We start from the raw sequence: 13,943 nt of genomic DNA, 5'->3' as shown, positions 1-13,943 counted from the left end.
ACGTTTTACGTCCTGTGGATGATGATCTGATTAGTCGACTAATCGCAAAAATAATCAGTGACTAGTCGACTATCAAAATAATCGTTTGTGGCAGCCCTAATATACATATGCCATATACATGGACACCCGCTCTGGCTTCTATTCATTTACATCCAGATGTCACACAAATACCTCACTGTAGAAACAAACATCTGTCCCACTTGGAATCAAACATTTCCTCAAAGTTTATATAGATGCACAAAAAAAAGCACTACATATTTTCGTGCAGGGCTCAAGTATTACCACATGTACAGATATTACATTTCACAACGTAAATTCTGGTTGAGCCGGATTTGAAATAAACAAACAGTGGAGTAGAAACCTTGCAGACTTTATTATTATCATTAACAAACTGTCCAATTTTTCATCTGTACAACAACAACAAAAGAAAAAAAGTGGACAAAAAAACCCCAAACCAATCAGGAGCTCAATGGATTCAAACAAACAAACAAACAAGAGAGTTTTACAAAAAGATCGGTCAAATACGCCACACGTCACCCTCTGTTGGGTGCAACAGGTCGTCTGGGATGTCCTGTACAGCGGGACGGCGGTTAGGCACACTTTGATTTAAAAACAAACAAACAAAATCTGATGGAAAAAAAGGCATTTCAATGAAGCAGAACGTCTCATTTACAAGCAGAGAGGGCAGTGCTCACCACGCCAAGCTTCGACAGTTAGAAGGGGAACGGTACATGTAGTTTACAGTAAGTTATCGTCACTCAGTATCATACACATGTACATGTGATCAGCTCACGCAGGGAGAGGAGAGGCCCTCGATTTAGTGTTTGCTCACACGTGTTTATATGAGACTGAACGCCTCCTCGGGCATCGACCTGCAGGCTGAGCGTCGCAAACACGCCCTCCGAGCAATCCGTCCTCCTCTACAGACTATATACGTCTGTGTGTATGCTTTTACAGAGCCAGAAGTGACCGTATCTGGACGAGAGGGGAGAGTTGTAAACTGTGAGTGTGCATAACCTGCCAGTTTGTGTTAAAGGTAACATTTGTAACACTTTCACCACCAGGGGGCAGAATTCTTCCAGAGGGTGTACTGAAATGTTTCTGCCTTCCCTTAAGAGACTAACATGCTCTTAATCTCTTGCATTGTTGCACCATCTCGTGGTAAAAACTGGTATGCACCTGGCATTATCATGTTCTGTTTAATGCTGTTGAGACAACTTTACAGTAACAGAGTAATTAGTGGCAAGTAACAAGCGAAAAAATAAAGACAATACCACGATTACTAAAGCAGAGACCCGTTGGATGGTTTGTTAGAAGAATTACCTGCACATCAAAGTCATATTCATTATCATCATCAAAGGAGAAGACACCCGAAACACGTTCCAGAGCTCAGTGATTCCAATTATTTGCCCTCAAAGCTCCCTCACGCCTAACTTTAAGTCTTCACAAAGTCGGAGCAGGTGAGCTACGAATGAATTTACCCAGAGTGCAGCTATGAAGGAGAAACCATCTACAGAGATCAAAATGATTTTTGTGACAAGCTTTAAACATTTTATTTTCTGCGGTAACCTTGAACACTGACTCATGCTGGAGTCGGCATCAAGTTGACAATGGCGGACTGCATTTTGCTGCTCGACACTGCCTCAGGTGAACCTACACAACTTCTGTTGAACTGATGCTACTGATGTTGTTAAAATTAAAAAAAAAAAATCTAATGTTTCTAATAACGAGGCCAGTGTATGTACAATAACTGGAAAGCTCCGGCTTCAGGCTGCTCTACATCCTGGATCTGTATGATGAGAGAGAGAAGAAAAGAAGATATCCTTAATCCGGTCAAGCATTACCCCATCTGCTGCTCAGATCTCTTGCTTAGCAGGAACAGTCAACCAGTAGGAAGCAAATAAAGATTATTTGGAACCAGGAATCATGCAAAGTGACTCTGGTCAAGCCCAAGAAGAAAAACACGGAGCTGGAAGCATGCAGCATTTCAAAATCCGCACTGTCCCACGTGAAAATCCACTAGTTCCTGGAGGAGTTCGACACCTGGAGGTGTTCACACCTTTGCTGCCTCCCCCCGCCCTGCCTCTCCTCTCCCTCCTCCCACCCCCCCTGCAGGAAGGAGGGAGTCTCGCTGGAGAAAAGGCAACCAGAAAACATTCAAATCATAGATGAAAAAAAAAAAGTAAACAAATAAATAAGGCTATGACAAAACAATATATATATATTTATAGATATTTTAAAAAAAAGAACGAAAAATGTGCAATGATTCCAGTATCATTTTTACACAAAAATGTTCACATCTCTATAGTAATCTAGAATTGTTTCTTTTTTGTCTTTATTTTTTTTCCTGCATTGCTTCTCAGCTTTTTCGTACCAACCAGCACAAAACCGACAGCCACTCTGCGCGGCGATGGGCGGCAATCAAAACGTCTGGTTTCCATCCCAGTCTGAGCAGAGTCTGATGTTTTAAAAAAAAATCCCACCCAAGATGGCAATGATGGGAGCGGCAGGTGGACACACGCGGTGCATTTATGACACAGGCTGTGCTGTGGGAAAATAAGACACCGGATTGATGAGGTTTCTCCATCTGGAGAAAACAAACAAAAACACCCCAAGTAAAATAACCACAAGTGATTCCGGTTGTAGCGAGTTGGCCAAAGTGTGTGAGGTGCAACTCTGTGGCCCCACCCTCGCCTCTTTATCTGTGGCTCGGTCGAGGGCTGGCTGGCACCGCCCACTTGGCAGTCCCTTGGCGATAAAATCTAATATGAATCAGCACAAAAAAAGGAGGGGGAGAAAAAAAGTGTAATAACTCCAAAAACCTGTTCAAGCAGAAGGAGAAAAACAATCTGGCGGCATAAAGACAGTTTGGATCTCACACACACCCTCACAGCAACACACACTCGCGCTCACACACACATACCTTCACAGCAACACACACTCTTATCAATAAAATACTGGAGTCATTAAACTGCTCTATTACACATGAGCATTTGCCCACCCTGCATTCTACACATTTACACCTACGCATTTCATTTTTTCACCTTGACTTATAACCGTTGACCTCCGACCCCACATCCCCTCCCTATCCTTGCCCCTTAAACCAACAGCAAAAAGAGTAAGAGTTAAAAAATAAACAAAAAAACTCCTCCAGATATATCAGATAAGAATGTGTGAAAATCTCTGAATGACAGCTAGGATTGTGGGTAACGTCATTCCCATGTAGATGCCCCCAGCTGTGAGAGAGGGTGAAAAAGCTTGCAGGAGGAAAGTAAAGACGATGCGGCGGACTTTCAGGAGCATCAGGGGTGAAATGGCGAGGAGGTCTTTTTCAGTTGCGGTCGTTAAATATGTCCTGACCCCAGAGGGGGGGGCGGGGTCTACCTGTCCTTGAGCTCCTGAGTGACTCGCTTGGTGAACCTGCCGCAGAACAGCCCCATCATGAAGAGCAGCGCCACACCGGCACAGATCACGGTCAGGATGTAGTTCTTGGACGGCGATGTCATCACCTGCATGGCCAAGTCCCCAAGTCCCTCAGCAGGCGCCACCTGGTGGACGGCAGAGAGAAAGACAACGTTCGGTTTTTACTTCAAATTAAAAGCCTGCGTCGTTTCAGAGGAAAAATAAAAGCACCTTTAACCCTTTAAGACCTACCATAGAACCAAGTCCGCCAGAGCTTATATTATATTTTTACATGCTGTGGAGCCATTTTTGGGAGCATTTCAAGTTGCTATACATCAATACAACCATTATAGTCCAGATTTTAATAATATGTCTGCATTAAGTGCATAGTAATTACATAAATTGCAAAAAAGTGCAATAAACTACAAAAAAATTGAAAATTGTTTTTGTTTTTTTAACATATATTTCTAGTTAGAGAAATTTAAGAGGCTTATCCCTCAAAACTGTAAATACAAAAAAGTTGCACAAAATAGTTTCCCACCACAGGAAATTTATTTTGAGTGTCTTCATAGTTTTATTTTTGAAATACACCAATTTTTATACACTGCAGGAAAAACGAAAATAAATATTATAATGCAAATTTGCAAAAAAGCAGCATATGCATCAAAATAAACTATTTCCAGCAGTGCAATATGAGTCCTAAGCATCCCAGAAACGACACAGAAAGTCATAAAGTCAAAGATAACTTTTAAAAACACCAGTATAGGCTCATTGAGGCCCGGACGGTAAAAAACTACATTTCCGCGAAAATGACGTCACTTCCGGTTTCGGGCAGGTCATGGTGGACATGCGATAGTTCACGCTGACGTCTAATCCAATGTAGGAAGTGTTATGAACAGCTGATCGGATCGGCAAAGCGTGTTTCTGGAATATTATGTTTTTGTTGCTGCAAGTGCTTTTTATGCAGTTTTTGCAAAACTATATGTGGAAGGAAACTGTGACCGAGGACAAGCTGATGACATAAGATGTAAGTACAACTCCTCTGGTTTCATATGCAAAAAAAATTATTGTGCTAGCTCACGTGGTTGCAGAGCTACTGGGATTTAAAAATAGTTACACAAAACAGAGCGTGCCGCTCTGACCGGTTTTAAAGGGTTAAAGTTTTGTGCAAATTACTTATTCAAAATATTTCATAAATAAAATAAAAATGTGTTCAATCGTCCAATTATCAGGTAAAAGCAAGTAATCAATTTCAAAATAAAAGTCTCTTAAAACTAACTCAAAAAGGTCAAAGGCGACAACTTCAGGTTTAATCTTGTGTTTTCAGGTTTAAACCTAAAACTGGTTTTAATGACCACTAACATAGCAACCTATGCTGCAGGCCTAACTTACTCTGGAGCAGGTAATGTGACGATAAGAGAGCAAGACATACAAAATCACCACCAGTCAGAGCTCTGGAAAATAGCACTCCCACTCTTGGAAGATCCTGCGATAGATTAAGTGAAGTAAATCATGTAGCGCGAGCCTGGTTATGCTGAACTTGATTGATAGCACCTGCAGACCTCCGCCCTCCTCAAATGTGCGCACGTGTGTCACAGGTGTTTCCCTGCTCGGTGCGTGTACCTTGGCAGCGTAGCTCCACATATCGATGCGATCCTGAAGTCTCTTCTTGCACTCGGGCTGCAGACGAATACGTTTGTCCTGCAGCGCTTCCATCAGGCACGACATTTCTGATGGGACACAAAACTTCCATTAGATATAAATCAACTGAAAGACAAACAGAATTTGGATGGGGATTGTAGGGACTTGATTGATGGGACTGCATGATTAAAAATAAATAAATAACATTAATTTTGCTCCTGCAATGCAAAGTTCGCCCTTCTTTTGTTCTGACGGCCGCTGAATAGCAGCCAGTCGTTGAAATAAAAAGTGGGACGTTTGTTTTTTGTGTCCGAGTCACATGACTTCTGAGTGAGTTTGACTCACGGCGTCCTTTGCCGGGTGGGATGGCAGCACAGTGGTGTTTGATGTCCAGAGCACAGGCCGTGTGAAGGACGGGGTCGACATAGATGTCCGCCTTACTCTCCTTCAGCATGTTCAACACCTCCTGCGGGGTCAGCGTGGGAGAGGAGGAGGAGCATAAATGTGTCGTTAGAAAAGCTTCTAGAAAGAAAGGATCGTGAGAATGCGATTCCTCCTTTTCTTTCTAAAAGATTCATTTAAACATTGATGCCAGAAAATAGCCACAGTTACATCACTAACTCAAAGAGGTACGCTTGATTTCTATCATAAGAATAAGAGTTTGTAAATGAAAATGAAACCATAAAAGAAACGATTACAGCTGGAAGCTGAAACTGAAATCCAAATGATGGTCTGTTTGTCTGAGCGGTCAGTGAAGGCAGCTTGTTTTACCTTCTTACATCCTTCCTTCTTGAGCTTCAGCAGGTTGATTTTTAGACATTCCTCCACCTGTCCTGTCTGCTCCTGAGCTGCTGCCTCCTCTGTACACAGACTGGAGATCTGCAAACACACAATAATCAATAAAAAGCCATTAATGCTGTCAGAGCCCCTCTGAGCTCCTGCCTGCTCACTGTGAGTCACATTAAGCTTCTCAGCAGCTCTTTAATAATCCATATTTTTAAACTCTGGTGATGTTTCTCTTAAATCTGTTGCCTCAGTCACGATCCAGTCATCGTTTGTTCGACATCTTCTGACAGAATGAAGCGTAGGAGCGGCACGTGTGCATGAAAGAGATTCATATTTTTACTCTGTGTTTAATTTTTGCACTTATGTTGTTTTCATGAAAATATTTCGCTGCTTTTTGCTCCCAAGACTTGCATGCATGCCTTCAAATGTAAGCCAGAAGCAGGTAGAACGTAAAGTACCGCTGATATCTGTGCAGTAATTTATTACCAAGCAGCTGGCACCTCCTGCTGGAGACATGACTACATCACAGTGAATGTCAGCTGTTTTTATTCCTAAATATTTACCCAATAAGAATAATTATGACGCATGTGCTCGGGCACAAAATGAACACCTGAGTTAGGTCACAGTGTCACAGTGAAAGTGGAGAGCAGCAAACCTCTTCTGCACACTGGATCTGCAGCTGAGGGTCCAGTCTGTAGTCCAACGCCGACTCCTGCAGGATGACCCGGATCTGATCCTCGCAGTCAGGAGACAAACGCTGCCACACACAAAAATTAACTTTTATTCCACAAATGACTCCTTCACCAGCTACAGGCGGACTCACCAACGCTTCTCATCTTATTATGATTGATTAAAAGTTGTGTGGATAGAGAGCAAGACTCTCTTGCAGATCGGGGGTTGCTCAAATTAAACATTTCTGAAGTTTCAAATAATTATTCAGCAGTCAAAAGCTCAGATCCTAATGATCCCAGACAATGAGGACATATCAGAAATAATGTCACAGGTATAGAGGTTGTTCAAACCTTCTGTTTACAATAGGCAACCAATAAGAAGAAAGCTGATTTAAGGGGGAGGGACTTAACCCTTTAAGACCTACCATAGAACCAAGTCCGCCAGAGCTTATATTATATTTTTACATGCTGTGGAGCCATTTTTGGGAGCATTTCAAGTTGCTATACATCAATACAACCATTACAGCCTAAATTTTAATAATATGTCTGCATTAAGTGCATAGTAATTACATAAATTGCAAAAAAGTGCAATAAACTACAAAAAAATGAAAATCGTTTTGGTTTTTTAACATATATTTCTAGTTAGAGAAATTTAAGAGGCTTATCCCTCAAAACTGTAAATACAAAAAAGTTGCACAAAATAGTTTCCCACCACAGGAAATTTATTTTGAGTGTCTTCATAGTTTTATTTTTGAAATACACCAATTTTCATATACTGCAGGAAAAACGAAAATAAATATTATAATGCAAATTTGCAAAAAAGCAGCATATGCATCAAAATAAACTGTTTCCAGCAGTGCAATATGAGTCCTAAGCATCCCAGAAACGACACAGAAAGTCATAAAGTCAAACATGACTTTTAAAAACACCAGTATAGGCTCATGAGGCCCTGATGGTAAAAAAAAAAACTACATTTCCGCGAAAATGACGTCACTTCCGGTTTCAGGCAGGTCATGGCGGACATGCGATAGTTCGCGCTGACGTCTATTCCAACGTAGGAAGTGTTACAAACAGCTGATCCGATCGGCAAAGCGTGTTTCTGGAATATTATGTTTTTGTTGCTGCAAGTGCTTTTTATGCAGTTTTTGCAAAGCTATATGTGGAAGGAAACTGTGACCGAGGACAAGCTGATGGCATAAGATGTAAGTACAACTCCTCCGGTTTCATATGCAAAAAAAATTATTGCGCTAGCTTACGTGGTTGCAGAGCTACCGGGATTTAAAAATAGTTACGCAAAACAGAGCGTGCCTGCTCCGACCGGCTTTAAAGGGTTAAACAGTCTCAGTCAGAGGAGCTGCACTAAAGCTGCTTCACTGGAGACAAAGAATAAAAGTACGGATCTGGAAATGAGCAGAATAACCCCCGAAGTGTATGATCAACACCTAACAGATGAAACGAATAAATGACAGGTTCATATTTGTTAAAATAAAATCAGTTTGAATGTTTTTGCTCAGTGAAGCAGCGTCCCCAGAGCCAGTAAAACCTGGATGTGACACTGTGGTTTGGTAAAGTCAGCCGTGGCTCTCACCTGGTCGGCGTATTTAAGCTTGAGGCAGGAGATGACCTGACCCTCCAGCTCGGTTTCATCCTTGGCCTTTTTTAGGATGGAGTCACAGAACTTCGGGATGTCGGCTTTGCAGGCCTTCCTCAGCACCGGGTTCAGCCTGTAGTCTGGAAACAAACGCATAACAGATGATGATGATCTCATGCTAACAAGCAACACTTCATCTGTTCTCTCACCTCGGCTTATTTAGACTTGAGCTGCTTTATTCTAATTAATCTTTCCATTTCATTTAGCTCTGTTTTATTGAATTACTCTACTGTATTTCATCTATAATGTTTTATTAGCTGTGTTTGATGTTTTCACTGTTACACCGCAGCCATTTTTGCTCCACTCCACAGCAAGACTGAGCAGAAAAGGAGAATCCAAAGAGACTGTAAAGACTCTCACAATGAGCTGAAACAAGACTGGTGCAAATAAATTAGGTCAAAGAAAATAATAATGGGTATCTGCTTTGGCTGTACTGTTTATTCTTTTACTAGTAAATGGGAAATGTTTAAATTTAAATTCTTGGAGGTATAACTAAAAAGAAAAACATGTAAATGACTGAGTCACAGTCTCCTCTTTGTCTCGTGTGTACCTGTGTTCTGGGTGATCTGTCGCTTGGTTATCATCTGCTTGCATTTGGGATCCATTATCTCGCTGTTCTTGTTCTGCTTCAAACACTGAAGAACGTTCTTCCCCTCTGACTCTGTACAGAAGCGCTGAACACATCAAACAGCCCGTTACATTCGGCTCAATCACAATGACAAACATCAAACCCTCGTGGACCCACAATTAAAGAAACGCCCACACCCCGAGGCCCATATTTAACCAAAAGAAACCCTCTGAGGGGCCACCGACGCCAGAGGATAAGATAACGAGTCTGTGATGTTTCTGGTCATTTGATGAAAAACTGTTTTATTCTTCGTTAAATTACAAAACAGCACAAAGATGGAGGATACGCGTCCCCGACGGGCAGAGACAAACACCATCATAACCCAGAAACGAGATGGTGATGATGAAAAGTAGGGGTGGGTTTTTATAATCGATTCATCGATTAAAATCGATTCTGGCTTGGATAACGTGAAATCGATTCATTAAAATCCTGAATCGATTTTTTTAATATAAATTTATTTTGCCCAAAACGCCAGAATCTCAGGTGAAACCTCACAAAATTTCAACAACCACCAAACAGCTAAAACAGTAAATAAGAGCAGGAACATGGCTTCTGCACAAAGACGTAAACACACAGCGCGGACCCGCGGATCAGAATCAGTGAGATGTCGCCTTTCTCACCTGACGGCTCGGACAAGGTGGATCTGTCGGCGGGTCCGCGCTTTGTGTTTACGCCCTTTTTGCGCCGATTCTAAAGCTGTTAGTTTGATCTCTCTCCAAACAATAAAAATAAAACTGACTGAACCAGCAGCAAAAGAAAATGAGATGTCACCTTTCTCAGCTGACGGCACGGACACGATCGGGGCTGAAAGCCGACAGCTCGCTGATTCTGATGTTTCGGCGGGTCCGCGCTTTGTGTTCACGCCCTTTATGCGCTGATTCTAAAGCTGTTAGTTTGATGTCTCTCCAAACATTATTGACTGAACCAGCAGCAAAAGAAGATCCAAACTACGCTTCACATAAACATCGTCATGAATTCACTCTGACTTTTACTGTTTTGCTTCCACCAGGATAAAATCACACTTCATGCACAGCTCTCTCTCTCTCTCTCTCTGTCTGTCTGTCTTCTGCATTATTCGCTTGCTTGTTACGCACAAGTCTACCGTTGTTTACAGCGCTGTAGGCCGCTGTTTTTTTTTTTGTTTTTTTTTTTACATACTTCCGAAAAGAAAACCTAATTTCTGCCGTTCAATACAAAACAAATGTAAACTTTTTAAAATTATGCAAAATGCAAAACGCTTAGCCGTGTCTCTAATAAAACCGCTGTAACTTCAGAGGTAATGTTCATGTGTTGATTAATGGTTTTCTTTTGTTTTTGATGTACTGCAGAATATTTTTATTAAATCCAGAACAGGAAAATCGCCTTCATGTTTTTCTGTTTTATCTTCAGCTACTTTGACACAAAGGCCTCTGCTGTGACGCTCACACCTTTGATAAAGTCTCACAAGTGTCAGCTTCCTTTTTATAGATACAAAAATATGTAAATTTACTGATCTGAATTATAATATTTCTGACTGTCAAAATTTCCCAGATTCAAATCGAATTGAATTGAATCGATTCGGGACCTTGTGAATCGGAAACGAATCGATTCTAGGAATCGGTGACGATACCCAGCCCTAATGAAAAGACTTCAGCCAAGAGAATGTCTGAGATGATCCATGCACAACATAAGGTTAGCCATTAACACGCTGCTACATGGTCTGAATTACTCGCTAAGAAATAGTCCTGATCCTAAGATTCATGTCCACAATTCAGAGTGAAGGAAACTGATCCTGTTTTTCTTCTCTTGCTTACTCTGATCATGATCTTGCAGACTCTCATCAGCTGATAGTCAAGTTCAGAATCAACCATCTCCACCTCCTGCAGCTTGAAGACCTTCTGGTGGCATTGTGAACTCAGCTTACGCTTGTTCTCCTTCAGACACTCGATAACCTGCAGAAATAAATGAATAAATAAATTCTCTTTTTTGTACAGTTCAGACTGTTTAAAATTTTTCTTCGACTCCTTACATTCGTACTTTGTATTTTACGGATTTCCCAACAAAGTTACAGGTAAAATCTACTGGCGGTAAAATAATTTTAGGTTTTAAAGCTGCCGGATTTTTCTTCATTCGTTCAGTGTTAAGGAAACACTTTTGTCTGCACTGTGGCGGCGGTTAACGTTTGGTTCTAACATGGTCCACAGAGAGTTTACAGGTTGTTTTTAATTATATCAGAAGAGCTGCGTGTGTGTGTGTGTGTGTGTGTGTGTGTGTGTGTTGACCTGTGCATTCCCAAAGGCCACGTTCTGACACAGCCTGCCGATGTCGGTCTTGCAGGAGTCGTACAGCTCCGGTTCCAGACGGATGTCCTCTGACTGCAGACGTTTGAGGCAGATTTGGAGAATTTAAAGGAAACAGACACAAAATAAAAACTTTAAAGACACGAAGGATCTCTGCTCGCTTCAACAAAGCACACCGGAAAAGAGAAAAACACCAAATGCTCCCAGGAGGAACCTTAGACGATGCCGTTTGCTGCTACTTTTTACTCCAGGTTTGGAAAAGTGACTGGAGCATAAACTAGATCTCAGTTTACTTTATTTACATTTCAACACGCACCTACTGACATCAGGGTATCCAAGTGTTATTCCATCGTAATATTTTGACTTCTTAAGTCTTTGTGCTGCATGTTTTCTATCATTATATACATTACCATTTTGTTTTCTTACACTTTTTCCATTTGATTTATTTTTAACTGCTTCTAATCCATTTTTGTTCATTTTCTTGTGTCTTATTGGGTTTGTCAGTCATGTGTGACGTGCTGTGAACTGCACAAAAAGGTGTTATAAAACTGCAGCTGCTGTTGCTGTGAACCAGAATCATCTGCACATGCGTCCTGATAGAGAAATATATTTTAACTGTTTTTACAAACACGGGTTAAATCTCTTTTATAAGCTCACAGAAAACCAAACATACTTAGCCTAAAACTAAAGGTTCTAAAATCATTTTCTTTTAACACCATGTTGGGCTGTTGGGCGGTATCTCGCTAACCAACAGCAAACCTGAGGACGTTACGCTGCCCGACTGTGACAGAGAGTCAGAGAACATACCATTTCCACCTCCTCCACCCGCAGCTGTTTACGACACTTGACAGACACTCGCTGCTCCTTGGCGTCCTGCAGGGTGTCGTTTCTCACCGTGGTGCTGAGGCAGATCACGACATCCACCCTGACAACGACAGGAAGTCACAGAGTTTCACCCGACCGGTCAGATTCAGTATGATCAGCAGATGAGAAAAAAGTAAGAAAAAGCAGAAAGTGTCCAATTTAAAGTTTTAATTAAAGAAAAAAGAAGTAGAAAGACCTGTGTTAGAATAAACTGCTGAGTAACAGTGAAGCTCGATTAAGCAAATTACACCAAAACCACAGCTGGAGATGGACAGAGTGGAGTTTAGTGGCCAGCATGGGTGTGAACCCAAAGCTTACACACCAAGCTACAGCTACATGTTGTAGCTATGTACTGTCACCAGGGGGCAGTGTCAACATATTGAGAACAACAGTTGGTAAAGTGGGTTTCAGCAGCTTCAAAGTAAAACAGAGGTTTAAATAATTCGTTTTCCACTGCAGCTGCTGCCTGTACTTCTCTTAGTGCTTCTTTCACCTTTAAAGGTGCAGTCAGTCACTTTCTGAGTTTATTCAAAAAAAGCAAAACTAAAAACATTCATGTCTAATTACAAGTGTCCACATCCAACAATGTTAGATCCACTCCACAACTTCACTAACACCGGCTGAGCTTAGAGAGGAGTTCAAGATACCCTCAACAGTTCACCTCAGTATCGCTGTTATCGGTCAGAAGACAGCTTCTCTTACTCATCGACCGATCTGACACACACTCGTTCTACAGCCTCCTCCAGAGTGAATAAACACCAGTTGATGTAAGCAGCAAACTGGCAGCCGACACTCACTACAGATAAATGGCAGCCAAAGCTATTTGTCCTAGAGCAGCCACCGTAGCTAGACTACATACTTCAGTCAGGAGGAGTAAGATGACACAATTCAGTTCGCTGCAATCTAGTGCTGTAAATTTCCCCCTCGGTGAACTTCCTGTTGAAGCCCACTTTTCAACCTATGTATGTAGAAAAAAAACATGCAACAGACCCTGAAGTGGGTCTGCAAATCCAGCACTAGGTTCAGATTAGCCTGTCTAAAACCCATCTTTCAATATTAACTGCAGACCACTGCTGGCCTGCAGCATGCCTGCCAGGTGACAGAGGTGAGAAGACCCAGTGTAAGCAGCGGACTGCTTGAGAGACCCTCAGTGATCTGCAGACTGGAAACCAGTAAAGATCCATCCACAGGTTCATGCATGCAAACCTGAAAGGCTCTTTTTCCATCATCATAACTTGGGAGTTATGATTTTCACAGACATCAAATGGACACGAGTATCACCATAGCTAATTATGCAATACAGTTCAATTTGTCCAATGCATAGAATAAAGATCTGTGTGAATGTAGCATGCAGTTTAACCCTTTAAGACCTACCATAGAACCAAGTCCGCCAGAGCTTATATTATATGTTTACATGCTGTGGAGCCATTTTTGGGAGCATTTCAAGTTGCTATACATCAATACAACCATTACAGCCCAGATTTTAATAATATGTCTGCATTAAGTGCATAGAAATTACATACATTGCAAAAAAGTGCAATAAACTACAAAAAAATTTGAAAATCATTTTTGTTTTTTTAACATATATTTCTAGTTAGAGAAATTTAAGAGGCTTATCCCTCAAAACTGTAAATACAAAAAAGTTGCACAAAATAGTTTCCCACCACAGGAAATTTATTTTAAGTGTCTTCATAGTTTTATTTTTGAAATACATCAATTTTTATACACTGCAGGAAAAACGAAAATAAATATTATGATGCAAATTTGCAAAAAAGCAGCATATGCATCAAAATAAACTATTTCCAGCAGTGCACTATGAGTCCTAAGCATCCCAGAAACGACACAGAAAGTCATAAAGTCAAACATAACTTTTAAAAACACCAGTATAGGCTCATGAGGCCCTGATGGTAAAAAACTACATTTCCGCAAAAATGACATCACTTCCGGTTTCGGGCAGGTCATGGAGGACATGCGATAGCTCACACTGACCTCTATTCTAACGTAGGAAGTGTTACGAACAG

The 13,943-nt window shown here is 41.3% G+C and overlaps 1 protein-coding gene across 5 annotated transcripts in view; it reads right to left on the bottom strand.

Annotated features, from left to right (window-relative positions):
- Nucleotides 1-354: 354 nt before the first annotated feature.
- The window catches only part of LOC102776154 (Golgi apparatus protein 1-like), a 43,658-nt gene continuing 30,069 nt past the window's right edge, over nt 355-13,943 (bottom strand). For 2 of the 5 annotated variants that reach the window (XM_087844155.1, XM_087844157.1), the window contains 11 exons: nt 11,866-11,983; nt 11,041-11,133; nt 10,573-10,710; nt 8,702-8,825; nt 8,089-8,231; nt 6,485-6,586; nt 5,815-5,922; nt 5,389-5,509; nt 5,026-5,132; nt 3,385-3,548; nt 355-2,762 (listed from right to left, as the gene is read on the bottom strand). In XM_087844155.1, coding sequence (XP_087700281.1) covers nt 2,699-2,762; nt 3,385-3,548; nt 5,026-5,132; nt 5,389-5,509; nt 5,815-5,922; nt 6,485-6,586; nt 8,089-8,231; nt 8,702-8,825; nt 10,573-10,710; nt 11,041-11,133; nt 11,866-11,983 — 1,282 coding nt within the window. In that variant the 3' untranslated portion in view covers nt 355-2,698. Of the gene's footprint in view, nt 3,549-5,025; nt 5,133-5,388; nt 5,510-5,814; nt 5,923-6,484; nt 6,587-8,088; nt 8,232-8,701; nt 8,826-10,572; nt 10,711-11,040; nt 11,134-11,865; nt 11,984-13,943 lie in introns of all 5 variants that reach the window. The other 3 variants (XM_087844156.1, XM_087844158.1, XM_087844159.1) reach the window with 3 other exon arrangements.

Source organism: Neolamprologus brichardi, chromosome 7, assembly GCF_056152115.1.
Source record: "Neolamprologus brichardi isolate AB-2024 chromosome 7, ASM5615211v1, whole genome shotgun sequence".
NCBI lineage: Eukaryota > Metazoa > Chordata > Actinopteri > Cichliformes > Cichlidae > Neolamprologus > Neolamprologus brichardi.
Note: the sequence above shows the minus strand (reverse complement) of the source record. Positions and strands in the feature narration are given on the sequence as shown.